This window comes from Sinocyclocheilus grahami, unplaced genomic scaffold (assembly GCF_001515645.1).
Source record: "Sinocyclocheilus grahami isolate Dianchi unplaced genomic scaffold, SAMN03320097.WGS_v1.1 scaffold140.1, whole genome shotgun sequence".
Lineage (NCBI taxonomy): Eukaryota > Metazoa > Chordata > Actinopteri > Cypriniformes > Cyprinidae > Sinocyclocheilus > Sinocyclocheilus grahami.
Window position 1 is genome coordinate 1,472,058 of NW_015505319.1, and position 24,884 is coordinate 1,496,941.

A 24,884-nucleotide genomic window follows, 5' to 3' on the forward strand; every position below is an offset into this window, starting at 1 on the left:
TTGGGGCGGTGGTGTGGGCGGTGGGGGGGGGGGGGGGGGGGGGGGGGGGGGGGGGTATTAAGCAACAAACGCTCTGTATTTAAGTAAATATTTCATTTAGTTTGATTTGAGCAAGCTTACGTTTCTGATGTTGCAGACAGAATGCTACATATCTTACACATTTTTAAATGTATACTTGCAGCTACTTAAAGATAGTATCACTAAAGATAGTGTGACAGGCTTGTGAAGGCCAATTTGGTTTGATGACGTTTGGAAACCAGAAAGTGACTTCTAAGCGATGGGTGAAAATGGTGGCTCTAAATGAATACCTTAATTTAAGGTATTTAACTTAATTTAAATTAAGACAAAAATAATAAACTGACAATTTTATTTGATCATCTCCTCAGGCCTACGCGAAACAGAAACCGCGTGGTCGTCATTATAAACAGCAGATGGGTAAGTGAAAAATGCTGGTTGCCACATCAAAATTTCCAGTGCTCACTGGGGTCACAAGCTTCTTTAACAGGTACTAATTCACATCACCTGTCATTGTGTTTGTGATGTGTGATTATTAGGAAACTGGTTGCATCCTCTTCCTGTTCAGTTGACATACGCTGATGTGCACCACACACCCAGGAAGTGCAACAGCTCTGCAGATATATCCTTTGGCCTGCTTGTGCAATCATGGAGTAATCTAAATTAAGTTTTTATACTTTACCTGAGCTTGTTTACTTCATATGTGCGTCATGCTAAATTACTTTTTCTATCAGTGTTTTATTAATAAACTAATCACAAACAATTTTACATATATATGTAACTATTATATATAGGCCTATTTTTCCCACTTTTTGCATAGTTATATTTATACTTGCATAGCATATGTAGTTGCACCAGTTGTGCTAGTTTACTTCGAATTTGCATCATGCAAACACATTTATGCTTCGTGAGAGTTTTATTGACACTTTTTTTTTTGTTACCTCTAACACTTGTTTTGTTATTTGTCAGTTTTTTTTCATAGATACCCCAATCTCAAGAATTCTGACTTTAAATGGAAGGTATTAAAGGGATAGTTCACCCCATTGACGTAGCCATTGACTGCTTCAAAATATTTTCTTTTGTGCTAAACAGAAGAAAGAAACTTATACAGGTTTGGAACAACTTCAGGGTGAGTAAATGATGACAGAATTTGCATTTTTGGGTGAACTGTCCCTTTATGCAAATGAAAACATATATACATTTCTAATAACATTTAGGCTACTTCATTAACTGACTGATGTGGTACAAAAGACGTTTCCTCCAGCAACCTTGTCAAATCTGACATCTGAGTTAGAGAGCTTCCAAGACAGTATTTTTATTAGCTTAACAAGTAGTCAGACTACGAATTATGAGTTTTAGGAATCAAATTGGAGAGTCTTAAAAGTAGGCCTACATATTAGGTTTTTTTTAAACATACAAATTCATATTTACTTTAATACTGTTTTCTATGGAAGCCCATTTCTGCCACACACACAAAAAAGTCATGAGTCTTCCGCACAAGTTTATATCTTGCAATTTGGTGCTTATATAAAAGTCAGAATTGTGAGATGTAAACTCAGAATTCTGAGGGACAAAAGTCAGAACTGCGAGATGTAAACTCAGAATTCTGAGGGACAAAATTCAGAAAAGTCGGGATTCTGAGTTTACATCTCGCAGTTCTGAATTTTGGGGTCGGAGAGGGGGGTGGAGCGGGGGGGGGGGGGGGGGGGGGGGGGTATTAAGCAACAAACGCTCTGTATTTAAGTAAATATTTCATTTAGTTTGATTTGAGCAAGCTTACGTTTCTGATGTTGCAGACAGAATGCTACATATCTTACACATTTTTAAATGTATACTTGCAGCTACTTAAAGATAGTATCACTAAAGATAGTGTGACAGGCTTGTGAAGGCCAATTTGGTTTGATGACGTTTGGAAACCAGAAAGTGACTTCTAAGCGATGGGTGAAAATGGTGGCTCTAAATGAATACCTTAATTTAAGGTATTTAACTTAATTTAAATTAAGACAAAAATAATAAACTGACAATTTTATTTGATCATCTCCTCAGGCCTACGCGAAACAGAAACCGCGTGGTCGTCATTATAAACAGCAGATGGGTAAGTGAAAAATGCTGGTTGCCACATCAAAATTTCCAGTGCTCACTGGGGTCACAAGCTTCTTTAACAGGTACTAATTCACATCACCTGTCATTGTGTTTGTGATGTGTGATTATTAGGAAACTGGTTGCATCCTCTTCCTGTTCAGTTGACATACGCTGATGTGCACCACACACCCAGGAAGTGCAACAGCTCTGCAGATATATCCTTTGGCCTGCTTGTGCAATCATGGAGTAATCTAAATTAAGTTTTTATACTTTACCTGAGCTTGTTTACTTCATATGTGCGTCATGCTAAATTACTTTTTCTATCAGTGTTTTATTAATAAACTAATCACAAACAATTTTACATATATATGTAACTATTATATATAGGCCTATTTTTCCCACTTTTTGCATAGTTATATTTATACTTGCATAGCATATGTAGTTGCACCAGTTGTGCTAGTTTACTTCGAATTTGCATCATGCAAACACATTTATGCTTCGTGAGAGTTTTATTGACACTTTTTTTTGTTACCTCTAACACTTGTTTTGTTATTTGTCAGTTTTTTTTCATAGATACCCCAATCTCAAGAATTCTGACTTTAAATGGAAGGTATTAAAGGGATAGTTCACCCCATTGACGTAGCCATTGACTGCTTCAAAATATTTTCTTTTGTGCTAAACAGAAGAAAGAAACTTATACAGGTTTGGAACAACTTCAGGGTGAGTAAATGATGACAGAATTTGCATTTTTGGGTGAACTGTCCCTTTATGCAAATGAAAACATATATACATTTCTAATAACATTTAGGCTACTTCATTAACTGACTGATGTGGTACAAAAGACGTTTCCTCCAGCAACCTTGTCAAATCTGACATCTGAGTTAGAGAGCTTCCAAGACAGTATTTTTATTAGCTTAACAAGTAGTCAGACTACGAATTATGAGTTTTAGGAATCAAATTGGAGAGTCTTAAAAGTAGGCCTACATATTAGGTTTTTTTTAAACATACAAATTCATATTTACTTTAATACTGTTTTCTATGGAAGCCCATTTCTGCCACACACACAAAAAAGTCATGAGTCTTCCGCACAAGTTTATATCTTGCAATTTGGTGCTTATATAAAAGTCAGAATTGTGAGATGTAAACTCAGAATTCTGAGGGACAAAAGTCAGAACTGCGAGATGTAAACTCAGAGATTCTGAGGGACAAAAGTCAGAACTGCGAGATGTAAACTCAGAGATTCTGAGGGACAAAAGTCAGAACTGCGAGATGTAAACTCAGAGATTCTGAGGGACAAAAGTCAGAACTGCGAGATGTAAACTCAGAATTCTGAGGGACAAAAGTCAGAACTGCGAGATGTAAACTCAGAATTCTGAGGGACAAAATTCAGAAAAGTCGGGATTCTGAGTTTACATCTCGCAGTTCTGAATTTTGTCCCTCAGAATTCTGAGTTTACATCTCGCAGTTCTGACTTTTGTCCTTCAGAATTCTGAGTTTACAACTGACCCTCAGAATTCTGAATTTACATCTCGCAGTTCTGACTTTTGTCCCTCAGAATTCTGAGTTTACATCTCGCAGTTCTGACTTTTGTCCCTCAGAATTCTGAGTTTACAACTGACCCTCAGAATCTCTGAGTTTACATCTCGCAGTTCTGACTTTTGTCCCTCAGAATTCTGAGTTTACATCTCGCAGTTCTGACTTTTTCCCGAAAATTCTGAATTTACATCTCGCAGTTTTGACTTTTCTCGGAATTCTGAGTTTTTACTTTCCAGTTCTGACTTTTGTCCTTCAGAATTCTGAGTTTACATCTCGCAGTTCTGACTTTTGTCCCTCAGAATTCTGAGTTTACATTTGTCCCTCAGAATTCTGAGTTTACATCTCGCAGTTCTGACTTTTTCCCGAAAATTCTGAATTTACATTTCCCAATTCTGACTTTTCTCGGAACTCTGAGTTTTTACTTCCCAGTTCTGACTTTCGGAATTGTGAGGAAATAATTAAGAATTGTGAGGGGAAAAGGCTGTAGGCCTACACAAAAACTGCTTGACCTCAGAGGCAACCATGGCAACAGTAGGCAGCTCAGCACTTTTTCATTCATTTCAGGAGGGAACACTGACAAAACATAAATGCTGTCATTAATCACTACTACTACTACCAACTAACTTATCACAAAAGACTTTGTGCTGTGTATACAACATATTTAAAATAGTTGACATGTTAGAGGCAGAGAGAGATTCCCCAAAATAGATCTATACAAATTCCATTCAAAAGTCTTTTAACTGGAGAGTCATTCTAGACCTCGAGTGCAGAGTGGAATTCATGGCGCTCCGAGGCTGTATAGATAGGCAGCTCGCTGTGTTTTGAGACGCGGCCGTGGTGTCTCTTCTCTTGGCAGCGGCAGAGGCTTTTGGGGACTTACCGGAAACTCACTTTTTTTTTTCTTCTTCAAGCCTCAAACTTGTAACTGCTGAAAGTCGAAAGAGGAAAAAGAGCCGCAGGGTCCCGTTACAGTTTAGCCTCATACACAGTTCCTTGTTTTTCATCGTCATGTTGGATGTGAGAAAGTCGAGACGAAGAGACATCGACAGTTTTAACCCGAGATAAAGTCCTGCGTCGAGCGTTTTCTTCTGCGCATAACGGGATCTTTGTTTTTATATAACATGGAAGATGTGAGTATTTCACATACCTTTCTTTATCGCTCTACAGATGGTATTTGAAAAGACAACATTTTTAGCATTATTGTAAATAGTCTCTCTAACTTTGTAACTTTTAAGTCCTCATCTCTGGCGACGTGAAAGCAAAACTCACTTGACTTTCCTTTAACTTTGACTTGGTCCAGTGCTGAGACTAGAAAACTGAGTGTAGTGAAATGAGTGGGTTGCAACACTTGTTTGCTTTTGTGCACTGAAATTAAAATGTGTCGTGAAATGCTCCAGTAGAGTCAGCTTTAGTTATGAACTATTAATATTCTGTTCATCAGATCGAGGTGATGTAGCTTTAGATCGGTACCAGGAAGTGAATGGCAGCAGCATCCAACACTTCTAAGGCAAGCCTTGTGTTGTGTTTGTTAACTGTTTTCTATTTTCTACAGATAGATAGATAGATAGATAGATATATTGATTCAAAGGTTTTCCATCCACTCATGGGTGTATGTCTGTCCATCTAGGGCAGGGGTATTCAATTAAAGTTCCAGTCTCATATATTTCCTTCCCAGTGGAGGTCCGGACTATATATATATATATATATATATATATATATATATATACATTACATATTTCCATCTGGGCACCAGTATGCTTTAAAAAAAAAGTCAGGATATTGGGTCCTCAGAGCCAAAGGCCAGTGACTTCTGAGATTTTTCTTAAAAAAATAAAAATTCGGTTGAGCCCAATTAGATATGAAAATTAAAAGATAAGATGTTTTTTCAAGCGATTATTCTTTTTTTTTACATTTAAATACATATGTAGGGCAGAAGGCCATGTGACAGAATAAGATACTGTATAGGGGTTCAGAGTTTTCCTCTTGAAGTCTGGACCGTTTTTATATTTTGCTTAAAACAAACATAATCAAAAGCGGAAAACATATTTAACTAGTAGCCTAATTTCAAAGGTTATGTTGTCTACTTGTCTTTCTTGCCATCTACAAATAATTTTCCCAATTTTAATAATTAAGTTTATTTTAAAATGCTCTTAACATACTGATTAATAATGCTAAAGATGAAAAAAAAAAAAGTCCGGTCACAAACCTGGTTTGAACCGTCAGAGTCATATATAGGCAAAAATAACTCTATTTGCAGATTGATACTTGATACTATACATTGATATTTTTAGCAAAAGTATGAATCTATTTCGCTGCTCACTGTGTTTCTGCTTTTAAAATAACCGCGTCTTCTGCAGCTCTTGTCTGTCTATCTATATATCTATCTATCTATTAAGGCTGTGCAATATATCGAAATTATCGAAATATCTCAAATGGGCATATCGAATATCGCATTATTTAATGAGTTATCGCATATCGCATTTTTCTTCAATATCGCACAGCCCTACTATCTATCTATCTATCTATCTATCTATCTATCTATCTATCTATCTATCTATCTATCTATCTATCTATCTATCTATCTATCTCTGTTTTAAACTATCTGTATGTAAACATAAACAGATTTCTGCGAAAAAGATCCTCTTACTAAGCGAACAAGTAGTTTCAGGAAATGCTTAATGAAATGAGGAAGTAACACTGGTCAGAGCTGAAAAAAACACTTTGTTAATATGTAGTGTACATAGCTAGAATCATTATTTAGCTTTGATAAGACGACATTACCTTGACATCGGCATGCCTAAAATGTCTAAAGTCTTGGTTGTCATTTATTAGAACACAAGTGTCTGAAGTTGAAATGTGAATCGAGATGAATAGTGACAGATGTTTGTGTCAAGGAATCTGTTTGTGCCTGAATGGCCTTTGTGTACATCACGGCCAATTTGATGCCGTATTTCTCTGAACATAATGACAGCATGGAAAAACATACCCAATTTAATGTGACGTTAAGACAAAGACCAGCTGTTGTGGTCACAGTAAATTTAGGTTGTCGTGGGGCTTCAGAGAGCCATGAAAATCCTTCTCACTGTTCGCTATTTTTTTATGAAGATCACCCAGTGTTTACCTCATAATGAAGCTCTTAATGAGGCCCTCGTCTTTTCAGCTCGTCATAAACTTGTAAAAGCATTAGCAGTAAAAGTGCACTTGTGTACCATTTTTAGGCATTTATCTTTTTACTATCAGCATAACATCTGTGTTATTTTGCGGCTTGTTTTGGTCATCTAGTTATACAGGAAGAGACTGCCTGACCGTCATGTAAAGCGACTAACCACGGTTCATTTTGTTGGGTGTAATGAAATGCGGTAATTTAATTACGTTTCCCTTAAAAAATTAAAGTAAGGGACTACTCTTGATTTTTCTGTAATTTAATTAGTTACTAAATACTGTATAGACTATAGAACAATAAACTTGAAGCTAATGTCAAAATGTATGTTTTTGAGGTGACCTTTTTGACCCTTTAAATACTTTGGTCAGTTCAGGAATAATTTATGCAAGTTTAGTAATTAGTACAGTAATCTAATTATGCTGCTAAAGATGTAATTAGCAGCTAGTACTTTTTTTAGAGTAACATTGCCAGCACTGCTAAATATGAACTAGTCAATACCACAATAAAAGAAAAACCTCATTCAAATAATTTCATAACAGTATAAAAAAATCAGAAATATTTGTAGCATTTGTTTTTTTCTGTCCATCCAAAAATAATACACTACCATTCAAATGTTTCTATACAGCAAGATACTTTTTGATACTTTTATTTAGCAAGGATGTTAAATAAATATTTTATATTACATTTTGTAAAATTGTATAATGTTACAACAAACAAAAAAAAGACTGGAGAAATGATGCTGAATATTCAACTTTGCATCACAGGAATAAATTGCATTTTAAAATATATTCAAATGGAAAACTGTAATAATATTTTACAATATTACTGTTTTTAATGTATTTTGATCAAATAAATGCAGCCATGGTGAGCAGAAGAGACATTAAAACATTAAAAGGCTCAAACTTTTGAATAGTATTGTATGCAATGTTTATTTTTCAGCCATATATATATCATGGATAGTTTATTTGCTACTCTGAGAACTTTTGAAATGTTTGTGTGCATCATGCATCAGATGGTCAGTGGGTGGTCTGTCTGTACACATGCTGTCTGAAGCTGAGAGCGACCCGTTGTTTGTTGTCTTGCTTAAGGTTACAATGGTCAAAGCTCATGGCTGTTTCCTTGAAGAGCTCAAACCAGCAACCTTTTACATTCTGGTCCCCACTTTACACTACACTATGCTCCCACCGTTGCAAAATCACTTGCGCATTCCAGTTGATTCTTTCTTTGTTAGGATTGACCTGGTTTCAGATTGACAATTGTACCTTTTGTACCCTTGTGGTTAAACTAGCGGTAAGGAGGACAAGTGTAGCAAGAATACTTAATCCCTCCTGTAAAATCTGTAATGTTGGTTACTATTTCCTCTTTTATGGCCTACTTCTCTGATTGGCATTCATGTTTTACACTTCCCTGATTGAGATGTTGCAAATATTTTATAAATATACTGCAACACTTGTTTAAGGGGACAGGTTTCCATTTGTTTGGACAGAACTATTATTGGACCAATGAAAGTTATATTTGCAGTGCGAGTCTTTGAACAAGTCGCTCTGGTCTCGGTTGCAGTGAGATCTTGGGAAGAGCTACACAGATGATTCATATTTAGATGTGTGCGAGTCGACACCGGCCAGGTCACCGCACAGTGCAGAGCTCTGATATCTGACCCAGATGGAGCTGATAAAGCAACATGCATGGCCTTTTTTGGTTTTGCATGGATCTTCTAGCATATTCAACTTTAGAAACCATTTTCTACTGACAGTATAGTGTCAATTTCAATTTGTTATTTAAAAAAAAAAAGGAACTGAATTGTTGTATATTATATTTCCTTTACTAATTTCACTTTTATATTATTTATATATATTATGCATTGGTTTTTATGTCTTGCGTAAACTGCATTGAAAACTTTATAAAATTATTATTATTATTATTATCAGAATCAGAAGAGCTTTATTACCAAGTATGTTTACACACACATGGAATTTGACTTGACGACAGGAGCTTCCAGTGTAGAAGAAAGTACAAACATAGTGCAGGCATACATAGGAATAACACAGTAGGGATGTAATATAAAACTAATTTTAAGAAAATACAATAAATAATGTACTATATACAGAAATAGAAGTTGGGAAAAAAATTAATTGTTTAGATAAATATCAAGCGTAGCGTTAGTTCTGGCAGGTCACGTTAGTCAAGCTCGCATCAGCTGACTCTCAGCTGATCCCCATCAACCTATGGGAATACGACACCTATCTAAGCATTCATATATAAGGTCCCGCAGTATTATCAGCAGTTTTCGCATTGCTCAATAGCTAATTACCCTCCTCCATCCCCAGCTCCTCCTCTGTCAGTCCGGATTTAGCCTTCTGATTCTCCTTTGAATCAGACTAATTCTAAAATGTGTACAAAACATTATTGAGCTTTAACGATATCTGCAATACATTTATGTTGGTTCTGCTCTGTTTACCCTGGGGGGTTATCACTGCTCTCCCTGCTCTCATCCATGCTAGGCTGCATGGATGCGCAGGGAGTTCTTGCCCAGAACGGAACCATACCGCCAATCCAAACTGTATGCTAATTGTCAATCATCTTTGACGATAGTGGTCCTGACAGAAGTACAGATATGTTATTAGTGTGCAGGTATGTTATTTACAAAGTGTGCCGTTTAATATAAATATGTCAGATAACTATGTTAGCTGTGATGGACGATGTATAATTATGAAAGATTAATTGTTATCATTATAATTGTTAATATTATCATTAATAGTAAGATATGCTGCTACTACTACTCTACTACTACTACTACTACTAATAATAATAATAATAATTGTTGTTGTTGTTATTTTACTTTTATGTTTATTTAACTTTTCTTTTATTTAACTTTTATATTATATATTAGGTATTGTTTTTATGTCTTTGTCTTATGTAAAGTGCCTTTAAAAATAATACATAATATACTAAATGAATAATAATAATAATAACAATTGGTTTTTATGTATTAAGTAAACTGCCTTGAAAACTTTAATAAAATTATTATTAATAATAAGAGTAATATTATTATTAATAATAATAATAATAATTATTATTATTATTTTATATTATATATTACATATTGTTTTGATGACTTTGTCTTATTTAAATTGCCTTTAGAAGCCACCCTTAAAGGTGCATTATAAAATTAACAATAATAATAATTTAATTTATTATTATTATTATTCCCTTATTTTGAACATTTGTGTGTTTTCCTTGATTGTGTGATCAAGTTTAGTGAAAATCCAAATGTAATAATTAAAAATTAATTTGTCAAATATTTTTCCTGTTCTTGCCCATGCAAGACTTGAACATTGGAGACATTGCTAGGGTGTTTTGGAAGGTTTTCTGGCCGTTGCTATGTGGTTGCTAGGGTCTTATTAATGTGCTATTCAAGAGCCAAAACCCCAAAGTCTCTGATGTTCTGCTCCCATGATGTGATTTGAGTTCTTCCATTAATGCATTTTTTGGCTCATTTTATCAGCCACCAGGAAAAATAATTATATATCTGATCACTTTCACATTCATGTTCATAGCACAAATGTGTGGGAATGAGTTATACTTCAAAATTTACTTGGTGTTAATGATCTGAACAACCCCCAAACCCTAGGCAAAAGCAACACTGATGCAGGCCTCAGCAAACACCACCAAAGAAACTTAAAAAAAAAAAAAAGTGAAGAGACATGTGGCCAAGTATGGTGACCCATACTCAGAATTAGTGCTCTGCATTTTACCCATCCAAAGTGCACACACACAGCAGTGAACACACACACACCGTGAACACACACCCGGAGCAGAAAACTTCTCGCTTTCTTAAATTATCTCATCTAGCACTGTGAGTTCCTGTTTGATCGACCCGAGCTTAACGTATGTTTTGGCTTATTTCCTGTTTTATCATATGCTTTGAAACACTGCATACTCTTTCTGTCTCACTCTGCTGTCGTATGCGCTCCACTTTGTACATCCAAATAGGCTCCACTCTGTTTTTTCACAATACAGATTTTTCCGTCCCACCCAAAGTCTCTCTCCAGCGAGTGTTGTGATGTTCCGTGCGCTCTGCTCCAATTTACACACAAACAGAATGAGAAAAACAAAGAGCTGTCTCACGCTCCGTCCCCCTCCCTCAGCACAGACGCTGCGAGGGCATGAGTGACCTGTTGGTTTCCCGGACAGGGCAGTGTGGCACAGTGCTGCTCCTATTATTCTCCAGGTTTTCCTCCCTCGCACAGCTGTACCTTCTCTAGCACACGCTGCTCTTTCCAAAGGCCCAGTGAAAGTGGAAACACAGCTTGGTGACCCTCTAAAGAGACATCCTGAGGAATTTCCTCTCATAGATTCCTATTGAAAATTCCTGGGAATTCTAAATACAGCTGCATCGGGCTGTATTTTAGATTCTTAATTTAATATTAATTACAAAACTTCATTTAAAAAGCATACAACTATACTCGCCTGTGTCTTTTCACTCTCATAGTCATGATGGTTAGATACATTTTCTTAAAGGGATAGTTCACCCAAAAATGAACAGTCTGTCATTATTTGCTCACCCTAATGTCGTTCCAAACCTGTAAGACTTTTGTTCATCTTTGGAACACAAATGAAGATATTTTTTAATGAAATCTAAGAGATTTCTGTCCCTCCATTGACAGTCTATGCGACTACCACTTTGACACTTCAAAATGTTCATAAATAATCCATAGGAATTGAGCAGTTTAGTCCAAATTTTCTGGAGAGACTCGATTGCTTCATATGATGAATAGTTTGAATTTAGGCTTTTATGTATGTAATAGGGATGCTCTGATCGATCGGCCGGAGATCGGTATCGGCCGATAATCATATTTTATGACTCGATCGGTACTCACTAACTTAGCCGATTTCAGGAACCGATCGCAATTTGATGACGTCAAAGCGTGACGACGTACATGATGCGTGGGGACATAAATGATTTGGCGCCACAGTCATGTCATCGCCGGTGTGGAAATGCTATGACGTTTCGAGAAACAATGAAAAATTCGCTGTTTGTCGTGTATGTTTTGCATGATTCATCTACACAGCAGATTCAGTGACGTTAGAGCTGATCTGCGCCTCACTGCAAGTGTCTGCGGAGCGTTACGGCTCCACGCCCATCGGAGCTGATCGCGGCCGCTCTAGTCGGTGATTGTGTTTATCAGCCAGCCGCGGCACGTTAACTTCAGGCCAGGCACGTGCACCCATTAAAACCGTCTATATAAAGCTTGAAGCATCAGAATCGGCATCGGTATCGGCCGATCACCATGACAAGAAATCGGTACTCAGTATCGGCTGCAAAAATCCTGATCGAAGCATCCCTAGTATGTAATAATAATTGACCCTAGGTGGTGATGCGGCCATGATTTGAAGCAGGCCATTTCATCTCGGGTGTGTATTATTCTCGAATAATTCAACAGACCTTAAAACACTCTTGTGTGTACGATTCATTTCTTACATAGCTCATCCCATGCCTCTGTTGCTAATTCCAAAATGTAATTTTTGACCTAGTAACGGAGGCTGGAGCTGTTGAAAGTTATGCAGTTATTAATGCAGTTATGAGAGAGAGCGAGAGAGAGAGAGAGAACAAGCGAGCGAGCGAGCTGAAGTTCCCAACGTAGTTTCGGGAGGAGCCTCGTGACATTAAGTGTGTGTGAATCACCTGAGTCTGTGCATCTCTCAACAGTGTTCAGTAGCAGCATCTCGACTAACAGCGAAACTTTAAGTTCATCTGCTTCAAGAACAGCACTGTATTACCTCACTAGTGAGAAATTTCATGTAGCCTGCTAAACGTTTAAGTTGCTAAACTATTTTACTGATAAAATCGTCAGAGCATGGCTTTCTGTGTGTGCGAGTGTGTGTCAGTATTCTATGTGTGTGCGTTTGTATGGCAGAGAGCGGGAGAAATAGACTATGTGTTTTCCGTACATAATATAATGTGACCCTGGAGCACAAAAGCAGTCTTAAGTCGCTGGGGTATATTTGTAGCAATAGCCAAAAATACATTGTATGGGTCAAAATTATTGATTTTTCTTTTATGCTAAAAATCATTAGTATATTAAGTAAAGATCATGTTCCATGAAGATATTTAGTAAATTTCCTACTGTAAATATATTAAAACTTAATTTTTGATTAGTAATATGCATTGCTAAGAACTTCATTTGGACAACTTAAAAGGTGATTTTCTCAATATTTAGATTTTTTTTTGCACCCTCAGATTCCAGATTTTCAAATAGTTGTATCTTGTCCAAATATTGTCCTATCTTAACAAACCATACATCAATGGAAAGCTTATTTATTCAATTTCAAAAAATTGACCCTTAGAGGTTTTGTGGTCTGGTTTTGTGTTTTTTTTTTGACAAATGTAATTTTGGGGCAAAAAACATGGAAATAATTTGACATTTTTATCATATTGTTTACTATTTTCATTTGCTTGGTCAGTGTCATTGTGGGTTTGGTTCTTTCGCTGTTTTAGGCTGTAAGGACCTTTGAGATAACTGAAATCGTTTGGTGAACTGATATGGACATGTAATGCGGTCAAGACCTGCCTGGAACTATTTAACCAGTGCGTTTCCCTGAAGATAAATGCACACCTTAGAATGTTCATCAACCAATCAGATTCTAGCATTCAACAGCCCTGTATTATAATCACATATAAACATCCGTAAAGTGAGAACCAGTGAGGTTCATTCTCTTGTGTTATGCAGCACATCTGAGCTTCCGCAAGAACCAGTGAGGTTTGTTTTCACGCATCAAGCAAGTACGGTTGAGCTTCTGTTTATGTTCGCTGATCAAAGTTCATATCTAAATAAAAGCCTAAATTAAATCTGTTCATCATATAAAGTGAATTTGAGTCTCTTCAGAAAATTTGGACTAAACCGCTCAATTCATTAGATTTATATTAGATTTAGTTAACAATAATAACCCTGCTTCAATGTATGTTTTTAAGGGAGAATCATAAGTCTGATCACTTAAAACTTAGTTTTGCATCTTCAAAGTTTAATTCTAAAGGTTAGAAGTTTGTTTAAATCCCTAACCCTAAATTGTGAGACATAATAATAGTAAGGCTTTCCTTAGCAAACGCCAGTAATTATGTGCTTAATGATAAATTCAGATAAGATCCCCAAAAGTCATGAGATGGCTGTAAAAAATGAAACAGCGCAGATGTGGGAATAAAGCATCATCTGTCCTTTCTATTAAGTGTGAAAAGATGTTGAAGGTCACATGAAACCCATATGCTGGCCAAAAAAAAAAAAAGAGAGAGAATCTAGCCGCTGCATATACTTCATCCTCCCCTTGAAGGAATGCTCTCGGTGGACTCAGATCTCAATGCATGCCAAGTCAAACTGAAATTTTGATTCACTAAGAAATGCAGATTTCCTCCTTCCTTTCCAAAACAGGGCGTGAAAGAGGAGCCAGCCAAGCCCAACGAGGTGACGAGCGCTGCGAAGGCGGGCTGGTTGAAGAAGTCTTCAGGGAAGTTCTTGAGCAGCTACAAGGACCGATACATTCAGCTGGAACGAACAGTGATTGCAGTCTATGAGAATGAGGTAAGTCTGCTGAATCATGATGAGACATAGACTATTGAAGTCAACATGAAACCAACTCACTGTACTTTCATAATTTCATGTATTTCTGAGTAAAATATGTTATTGCACAAGAAAAAATGTAGGTTGGAACTTGGTTGTCTATCCATTGGGAGTGGATTGGATTGTAAAGTGGTCCACCAAACCATTGCTAAAACATTTTTTATTTATAGCTATTTAGCTATTGATTAACATTTATTCACAATTACATTGACTAGCAATAGCTGGTATAGCCTCCGGTGTCAAATCTTGCTACACTGTGAGGAAGTTTGGAAATATATTTTTGTACAATATTGAAATATATTGAAAATGACAGTGATAGGCTTTTTCCTGATTAGAATAATGTGCACTGATGAATTAAGGATTATCAATTAAGAAAGTAAGTGCAGTCAGTTTTGAAAAAGCCAGTTGATTTTCACATCAGTTTGTACACATTTTTTTTACAAAGCTGAGATGAATCATTATTGATTTCCATCCTAAATGCAAACCAGAACGAATTTAGATTCATCTTTAGCCATCTATCATTATCAAAACATTTAAATAGATTTTTTTTCTCTGCCAAATTATTTCACAGAATAAATAAATCACCACATTATACTAAAGTATCTACCGTCATATTAAGACATAACAAAGCAAAATCATTTGTTTCCTATACACTGAGTTTTATAGCTCTGTACTCTTAAAGTATGTCAATGAACTTTTTCTTTTTGTCGTTTTTCATTAATAATTTTTAAAGAAACATCTGAGCAGTGTTATTTTAGTACTATTTATATACTATTATATTTTTATTATGTTTTATTATTGGTTTTTTTTATATTTTTAATTTAATTGTTTAGGAATTATGTGTGTATTTTAAAAATGACTAATTATGATTAAAAAAAAATTCAGTTTTAGTTTAAATTTACTTTTTAAGTTTTTCATTTAGTGATTTTAATGCTCTTATTTAAGGTTGACATTTGTCGTTTTTATTTACTTTGTTTTTATCTAATATATTAGATATATAATATTTTATTTGATTTCAGATTCCTTTTAATTAACAAAAATGTTTTTAATAGTTTCCGTTTTAGTTACGATAATAACTCTGCATCTGAGACAAAGGAAATACCAATAAATGAAAATTCTGTCTCCGTTTACTCACTTCATCTGTATAACACACAAGGAGTTAGCAGAATGCCCAAGCTGCTCTGTTTTATACAATGAAAGTGAATGGTGACCACAGTGGTCAGGCAAGATTTTTGGGTTTGTTCCTAACACAAAGCTTAAAAAATATAGTCTCAACAAATCGCAATGTAGTGCACAAGTCATTGAATATTTTAGTCCTTAATGCAGTGAGAACATTCTGCTAACTAAAGAAAGCCATACAGGTTTGACAAAATTTTCATATTTGGGTGAACTATTCTTTTAAATAAAACTCCATTGAACAACCTCTGAGCAATACAATTTTCCTCTGATTTATCCTTTTACAAATTAGAAAATTTTTCCGTCTTGCAGGAATTGACAACATGCCTAGAGAAACTGGACTTGGGCAACTACGACATTTGCCATGAGTTAAAGAGTCCTTTTAAGAAGAAACACAGACTGGTACTAATAAGAAGCCCCAAGTGCGGTAACAAGGTAATAATTAACATTACAGTGCTGTACCACGTCAAATATATCAGTCTACCATTTCCTTTGTGTGTGATATAAAAAGTGGCTCACATTAGGATGACAATGCAATACACAGTTGTGGATGGCTGGCTTGCAGTCGTGACGTCAGTAGTTCAATATGGCATGCACTAGAGGCACACTAGGTCATTGTACTGAGTCTAATGAATCAGACACATATCTGAATAGACACATGACCAACGATGAGCCAATTACTCATGCCTCATGCTCTGTGACACTTCACTGCTTTCAAAGTTTCTGGCAGAAAGTGTGTGTGAAAGGCCAGCTGTTGCATGAGTGGTGCTTGTATTTGTGCTTAGTGTCAAATATTGCAATTTACAGTAAGATAAAAATGATATACATCCTGTGTTGCATGACTTCACCCAGTGTTATTTTTCACATTGTTGTTCATACTTTATTATGGGTTGGTAATTCATACTCTAAACCTTTGTTGCTGTACTTTAGTCTGGGTTTCATAACCCAGGTTTAAAAACGTTACATGTTGCTGACTCTTTGTTAACATTGGCCTTAACTCAGGGTTAAAAAGATGTTAATGCAGTCATAGTGTGAAAAGCTAGACAACCTTTAGCAAAGCATAATTTCCTGTCCTAGTGTTTATATATACCAAAACACAGAGGCACGATTTCCTGTATAACCATGCAAATACTTGTGGTATATAAAAACAGCCACAAACCATAATTTTTCACTTTCTAGTGAAAAGTTGATTTTCCTCAATAGACTGTATGTAGTGTCAAAATATCAGGCTCTGATGAATAAATATGTCTGAGATGATGAAAGGAAAAGGTGTATTGTACCAAGTTTTTTTTTTAATGTAATCTTTGTTTTAATGTTTTTTTTGTAATTTTTTTTAACGAAAGTTCTGACTTAATGACTTTAGAAATGGCAAGCAAAATAAGAAGTAAAATTATATTCTCTGACACTTCAAATACCAGTGTTATTTCAGTATTATTTATATACTATTATATTATTTATTAATATTTTTAATTAGCTTTTATTTTCCCATTTTTAAGTTAGCTTTCATTTTAATTTATTAGGTTCAAAATCATTTTTGTTAATTGATTTGGTCTTTTTTATTAGTTATTTAAAGGGGTCATAGGATGCTACATGCACTTTTACAAGTTGTTCCCCCCCCCGATCTACCTAAATGCGTCTATGTTCGTGCAAATCATTCATGATTCAGCCTCATCTACAGAAGAAGTGAGTATAATGTTTTATAATGAATCTTTGCAAATCGCCTTTCCTAATAATGTGCTAATTAGCAAGTTTCACGATGAATAAATGGCTAAAGAGAGCAGCTCGGAAGAGAGGGGCGGGGTCAGCAGAGCTCATTAACATTTAAAGGAAAATGCTACAAAACGGCTTGATCTGAAAAGAGCTGTTTTTTACACTACCATTGAGAATTTTTATTTTTTTTTAAGTTTATTTGTACAGCGCTTTTCACGATACAAATCATTGCAAAGCAACTTTACAGCAAATTAAGTTTCTACAATATTTAGTGGTAGCTTATCAGTGGTGACTGTCAATTAATGTGTATATGGCAGAAATGTACGGAAAAAGCAATTAAAGACGTAATAAAACAGACGATGAACACTATTAACAATTTAGGGCCTTATAGGCAAGTAATAATATTTTGTAACTGATACGGTATTTTTTTCTGACATGTTGGGGTTATACCTTTCACTTGGATGTTATAAGTTGCACTGAGTAAATACAGCTGGATAAAACAAAAACTGTCTTAATTTCAGGCTGCAAAGCAACAAAATGTGATTATTTTAAAGGGGGTGATTCTTTTCTATACCCACTGAATCCATTGTTTACTGTACACTATAACATTGAATCCAGAGTCTTGGAGGTAGGGAGAGGACTTAAGAAATTCGGAAGATACCTAACAGGCGAAATATGCATTATTACTAACAGATGACGAGAGCGGAGTGCTGGTGAACTGCAAAGATCTCAGCAGATGTCAAGAGACTTCTCTCGAAGAGAAAATGTGTGTGTAAAGAGCAGCCAGACCAGCATGTCACTTTTTCCTCTCCTGAATACTGTGACCAGCCAGCTGTATGAGTCAGACACCACAGCCTAGTGTTTCATTTTATAACTAAACCTCACATACTGTAGTTCTTGAAAAGAGTTTAAAGATTTAAGAGATTCCAAACCCTCCTGATCACAAATATTTTTGTGACACACGCTACACTCTAGAACATAAATCTTTTCTTTCTTTTTTCTTATTTTTTAAGGGTGAAGTGCACTTAGGAGACTCATGCTGAGTCTGGCAATATACAGGATGCTAGACACACTTTATATAAACCTAACTGAACAATGGGACATCCTACGGACAAATCACTTTGTATTTTCCTGTTTCATTTTGATGATGTTTCCAATCATCAGGGATGTTCACTGCAAAACAGAAACTGGATCTTTAGTAAAACCTTTATACAGTACTGAATGTAATTGTTAAAATGTGGTCTGGCGGGTAATGCATGTGATCCAACATAATACTAGATGCTTGATCCAGCTCGGGTTATTTCCTAATTTTATTTCGTACAGAAAAGCAAAATAGGATTAGCATGTGCAACTGAATCTGTCATTTTTTCAATGTTTTATTCACGTGTATGCATGTCATACTAGTTTCTATGACTTCATATAAATTTGTTGTGTTCATTTTAGGTCCAAGATGTCAAACTTCAGGCACAAACCCCTGAGGAGAAAGAGGCCTGGATCAAGGCACTGAGTGAAGGAATCAATAAGGCAAAGAACAAAATTTTTGATGAGGTACTGTTTATTGTTCACCTGTAAAATTGTACTGTGATTTTTAAAGACACACATAAATAGCACCATGACTGAAAACAAAAACATTTACAATGGCCATATGTGAATTTTTTTTTAAAGAACAGCATGTACTAATCCTTTCTCTGTGATCTTCCTGAATAAATATGGTGTTGCATGAATGAACATAGATACAGTTACAGAAACGTATTTTTGTTTATGTTTTAAATCTCAGGTAAAAGTTGATGAAAGCTGCTCTTTAGAACATGTTACACGGAACCGACCAAAGGGGAACCGTGGAAGAAGGCCACCAACAAGGATACACATGAAGGAGGTATGATATAATCATTTCACATGGACAAAAAAAGTATTTTAACATTTATCACCCCAGCTGGAGAACAACTAGGAATGCACAGATAAATGTCTGACCAATACTGATATTAAAATTGTATAATAATGTAATAAATAAATAACTGAAATAAATACTTTTTATAAATAAATGCATTTTAATTGAATTTAGCCATCACAACTTTATAATGTACAATATGAAAATAGATATTCAAATGGATATTCATTTTGAGATTTGCCAAATATTATAAGAGATTAGAGTTATAAATATGAACTTTTAAAGGAGTGTTCGATGATGGAAAAGCTAGTAAAGAAAATATAAAATACGCAGTGTTGAGATCATGTTTTTGTACACAGGTCTATCATGCTCATTTATTAGATAAAAAATACAGTAAAACAATGATATTGGGAAATATTATTACAATTTAAATGAACTCTTTTCTGTTTTAGTATATATATATATTTTTTCTGTGATGAAGCTGAATTTTCAGCATTATTACCCCATACTTCAGTGTCACATGATCCATCAGAAATCATTCTAATATGCTGATTTGCTGCTCAAAAAAGCATTTCTTATTATTATCAATTTTGAAAACAGTTGTGCTGATTAATATATTTTTATAGAAATCTTTGATGAATAGAAAGTTCAAAAGCACAGCATTTATTTGAAATAGAAATCCTTTGTAGCAATGTAAAAGTATCAACTGTCACTTTTGATCAATTTAATGCATACTTTAAATCACTAACCACAATTAGCCAGACATATCCTCTAAATGTAATATTCTGTTTATTCTTACAGGCTGCAAATGTTTCAAGTGATGGAATGTTGAGACTAGACCTTGATGGTGAAGTTACCATGCAGAATGGAACTCATGGCTTGAAAACAGAAGGGGATAAACAAACCGAAACTTCTAAACCATCTGAGGCGATGAACAACATTCCAGAGGAGGACACTGATGAAGAGTCCACACCCCAGAAGAAAGTTATAAGTCCGCCTATGCCACCATCAAAAGACAACAAACCCAGTGAAACTCATAAAGAGGATGAGCCCAAAAATGAGGAGCCTGCAGCTCAAAAGAAGGCACCACCGATGCCTCCATCAAAGGAGTCTAAACCTTGCGTCTCTGTTGATGGGGCTGCTGTTGAGAAGAATATCTCAGATAGTAAAGTGGAGGTTGAAGCAGAAAGCACTGACTCTTCCGAACCAACCCCTTCCACCAAGAGCGTCCAGCCCCCTACTCCTCCATCCAAACATATTAAGCCTAACCCAGTAACACCAGCCACAGTCACAATAGAGGAAAAAGAGAAGAATAAGGACATTGATGGTGAAGGTACCATGGTAGATGGAGCTTCAAATGAGAAAGAAGACCTGGATAAGTTAGAAGAGGTAGAGACCATTGTTCTATCCAAAAAGGTCATGAAACCACAAGTAGTGATGTGGGATTCACCCATTATACCATCAAAAGAACCTAGTGCTGAACAAGAAGTGCAAAACTCAAAGAAAGCCTCTGATACCACTGGAGAAGTTGCAACCTCACTAGAACCTTCCCAATTTAATCTTACTCCACTTTCAACCCCTGAATCTGTAAAAAAGAGCCCCGAGCCCCCTGCTCCAGCCAAGAAGAAGCCATTTAAGGCATTTGCCAAGAAAGAGGACACTGCAGCAAAAAGTGACCCAATGGTCGTTACCCACTCCGTCGTTTCATCTTCAGAAACAGTTGACATCAAATTGGCTATTCCAGAACCCAAAACTGAGCCAATTGGTGATGTGTCAAGTGAAGATTTGGAGGAGAAGTCTTTAGACAGTGGTCAGCACTCAGGAGAGGAGTCTGAAACGGGTGACCACGTTACGCCATCCTCCGCAAAGCTCAAAGGTAGCCCCCAGGGACTCGATTTAGAGGCCAGCGAGGATGATCTAGAACCTTCTGACAGCAAAGCCGAGAGTTTGGAGGAGCGATTGTTAGAAACCCCATCCACCACCTCAAAGACCTCAGTTCTCAATGCAAGTCCAACCCCAAGCCAATGTGCCAACTTGTCCCTGTCCATGCCTCTCAATCATTCTTCCAAGGCCTGCTCCACATCCCTAGGCGACCTTCTTGTGGAGAATGCAGATAAGATGGAAAGCAAGGGAAAAAATATACCAATTAATCCACACGGAAGTGACGTAAAGGACTTGCAAAGCAAAGTGTCTTCTGAGATCAAAGAGACTGGAGAGTTGCTGAACACAATCGCTACCGGACAGAGTGGTGAGACGGAAATGAAGGGGGACGCGAGCCCAGAGGTCTTGCTCTCTGCAGCAATGGAGAAGCTCAGGACAGCTGACCAGTTCTTGAAGGAAGCCACAAATCTTAAAGATCTTAATAAAAGAAACAGATTAAGCTTGTAATGGTAAGTGTTGGTGGAAGGAACCTGTAGGGATGATTGATCTATGCTGAAAATGAAATTTTACAGAATGCAAATGACTGTATGCAAATGATCAAACGCAATTCTTATCCCCAACCATGTTCAAATCTCTAAAAAAACTCAAGACTATGATGCCTTAAGGCCCGGGTATACTTCTCTTTCTGTGTTCCACTCAGTCTTGTGCACAGCCGTGTCCCAAGTATACGGAACCGCGGATGGATGAGTTTGACACATGCGGAGTACCACCTAGTGGACTTGTTCTGGCACAACATTTACCTGCCTGCACTGTTGTACGTGGACCGTCTATACAGACAAAAAAAAATTGGGCTACACGCAAACGATGTGCGTGGACGTCCGCAGTATACTTTGGGCTTTAAAGATTTGGTAATGTAGCTGTATAGCCTCTACAGCAGGGTTCCTCAAATCCGGTCCAGGAGGGCCACTGCCCTGCAGAGTTTAACTCAAACCCTGATCAAACTCACTTGCCTGTGATTTTGTACGTGGACTGTCCATGCGGACACAAAAATTGGGCTGCGTGGATATTTCTGATAACGAAAATTGCATCATGTAGACTGTAAAGCGCACAGCCTAAGGTGACCATACATGGCACGTATGGTCACCCTAGCACAGCCGAAGTATACTTTGGGGTTTACAGTTTTGGTAATGTAGCCTCTAGATCAGGGGTGCCGCCCAATCCTGTTCCTGGAGAGTTTAGTTCTAGCCCTGCTCCAACACACCTGTATGTAATTATCAAGAGCTCCTGAAGATCTTAATTAGCTCATTCAGGTGTGTTTGATCAGGGTTGGAGCTGGACTTTACAGGAAGATAGATTGCAAGGAACAGGACTGGGCAATCCTGCTCTAGATCAGGGTTTCTCAAGAAGCCCTCAAGGTCCACTTTCCTGCAGAGTTTAGCTCCAACCCTAATAAAACACACCTGAACAGTCAATTCTTCAGGATTACTAGACGTTACAGGCAGGTGAGTTTGATCAAGGTTGGAGCTAAACTCTGCAAGAAAGTGGCCCTTGAGGGCCAGAGTTGAGAACCCCCTGCTCTAGATGATGATACTGCAGGCCTTGTTGGTAGGAAGACAAACAAACCATTTTCTCTCTAAATTTAGTAGAAACTTTGAGCTAAATTTGTACATGCTACATTTTATTTTGTGAAGAAACTTGCAAAATTTGCTAGCCGGGTTAGCATACCTGATGCTATAGTCTTGCTTTAGTTGACTTCTCGATCTTGCTTTAGGCTTTCTGTGTTTCTTTTTCCATATATTTGGCACTTTAAGATAACTTCAAACCCCCATAAATTACATCTGTACTTAACCACTATTAGATAAGTTAGTGTTTTACACTTTTTAACACGTTTGTTGAAGGGGGACATGTTGTATGCTGAATTTTGCACTGCAACTTTTTTTTGTGTAAGAAGGAGTTGAAAATTAAGAGTCAAGGGACATCACTCATGTTAAAATTGTTTCTAGCAAGTGGCTACCAAGGAGAGATACCAGAGTGCTTTTAAAGGTTGTGCTTGTATGTTTTAATCAGAAGTCCCAGTTTCCCACATTAAAGGTCTTGTGCAGCCATTTTGCTAACTTGGGCCAAACTGAATTAGACCACCGGCCCCTTTAACCACACAAATTCTCTTCAAAAGCCCTTCAAAGCCATCTCAGCCAACCTGAATATTAGTTATGTGTTCGTGAATGAGCCGATTCTTTGTAGCGAAACGAGAAGGGCCGGCTCCCGTCGGGCAGAGCCGAATCTTCAGCCGGCGCCTTCTATTTTAGTCCAATTTAGCAACTGTGAATGGTTTGTGTTGGTAAGCTATTTTTTATTCAGTGTTTTCATATAAGCCTTATTTTTATGCATTTTTCATTTTACAAAAAAAAATAAAATACACATGTGGCTAATCGCATGGGAGGATAGGCTAGGATCATACCATTATGTGAACGGAAAGGGGACACACGCTCCGAAGACAGCAAGTGTAGTGGTACAGGCCAGGTACACAGAAAGAGGTGGGGGATCCGGATTTAAACACAAGTGCTTTGGTTAAGGTAAGAAGACACTGCATTGTTGCAACATTGGTCCCCTCAGAGAAAGTCTTCTCAAAAACAGGACAAATAATCACAGGAGAAATCGCATCAGCTCATCCAAGCTGAGGCATCTGATATTTCTGAATGCCAACCTGCACTAAAGACTAAAATGTCTTAATGTTAAGACTTTTGCCTTTTATTTATTTGATTTGTTTGCTGTGGTTCTGTGTCCAATGTATATATATATATATATATATATATAATTATTATTTCTTTTATATATATAAACTGACAGAGACAAGTGTTTCTTGAGACACATTTTTCAGTCAGGTAAAATAAATGGCTAAATAAATAATTACAGCACCTTACACTTGTAATATATAAAGGTTAATAATCACAGTTTAAAACTGAATATATAGCATGTGAATAGCAATGAACAACATGGCTATATATTTCCTGATCCATGTCTGTTGTATAAAGTGCAGGCTAGAGTTTACTCTTTGTCTTCAGTTTTGTTGGCACTCAGTTCTGAATGATTATCTAATCTTAAAAATATCCACATTACTATTTAAAGTTTTCACAAAGACACTACCGTTCAAACATTTGGTTTTGGTAAGACTTAAGTGTTTTTGAACCAAGGCTGCATTTAATTGATCAAAAATACAGTAAAAACGGTGATATTGTGGAATGGTATTACAATTTAAAATAACCGTTTTCTATTTGAATATATTTAGAAGTGATGGGTATTATTTGATATGAATGTTGAAGACCGTTGTACTGCTTAATATTTTTGTTGAAACATGATGCGGTTTATTTTCAGGACTCTTTGATGAATAGAAAGTTCAAAATAACTGAAATATAAATTCTAAATGTCTTTACTGTCAACTTTGATCAATATAATGCATCCTTGCTACATAAAAGTGTTAATTTCTTTAAAAAAACTAAACTTTCCAACACCAAACTTTTGAACGGTAGTGTTGAAGCTACTTAATTTTCTGCCAGCCTCATCTAAAAATATTTGCACATGGTAGCACTGTGAAAAGCCACATAATCATGCAAACACCGTATTTAAATGGATAGTTCACCCAAAAATCTAAATTCTGTAATTTAAGTTGTTCCAAACTTGTATGAGATCCTGTCTTCTGTTGAGCATATTTTGTTGAGCAAATATATTTTGACGAATGTTGGTGACCAAACTTCTAGTTGATTGACTTCTAGTCAATAGTATGGGGGGGGGGGGGATTTCTTAGGGAAGTCAATGGCTACCG

The 24,884-nt window shown here is 36.4% G+C and overlaps 2 protein-coding genes across 2 annotated transcripts in view; both read left to right on the forward strand.

Moving 5' to 3' along the window:
* The first annotated feature begins 4,519 nt into the window (after positions 1-4,519).
* Positions 4,520-22,515, forward strand: LOC107591300 (pleckstrin homology domain-containing family O member 2-like). Its single transcript, XM_016280422.1, has 6 exons — positions 4,520-4,763; positions 14,221-14,370; positions 15,898-16,020; positions 18,739-18,843; positions 19,073-19,171; positions 19,985-22,515. Exons 1-6 carry the CDS (start codon positions 4,755-4,757, stop codon positions 21,569-21,571), a joined length of 2,073 nt encoding a protein of 690 aa, XP_016135908.1. The 5' UTR covers positions 4,520-4,754; the 3' UTR covers positions 21,572-22,515.
* Positions 22,516-22,574: 59 nt separating this feature from the next.
* Positions 22,575-24,884, forward strand: part of LOC107591301 (ankyrin repeat and death domain-containing protein 1A-like) — a 16,226-nt gene continuing 13,916 nt past the window's right edge. The window contains exon 1 of the mRNA XM_016280424.1: positions 22,575-22,669. Within this exon, the coding sequence (XP_016135910.1) occupies positions 22,646-22,669 (24 nt within the window). The 5' untranslated portion in view covers positions 22,575-22,645. The remainder of the gene's footprint in view (positions 22,670-24,884) is intronic.

Coding starts and splice junctions, on each gene's coding strand:
- LOC107591300 (XM_016280422.1), top strand. Junction 16,021..18,738: donor GCCCCAAGTGCGGTAACAAG/GTAATAATTAAC, acceptor TGTTCATTTTAG/GTCCAAGATGTCAAACTTCA. Junction 19,172..19,984: donor CAAGGATACACATGAAGGAG/GTATGATATAAT, acceptor TTATTCTTACAG/GCTGCAAATGTTTCAAGTGA.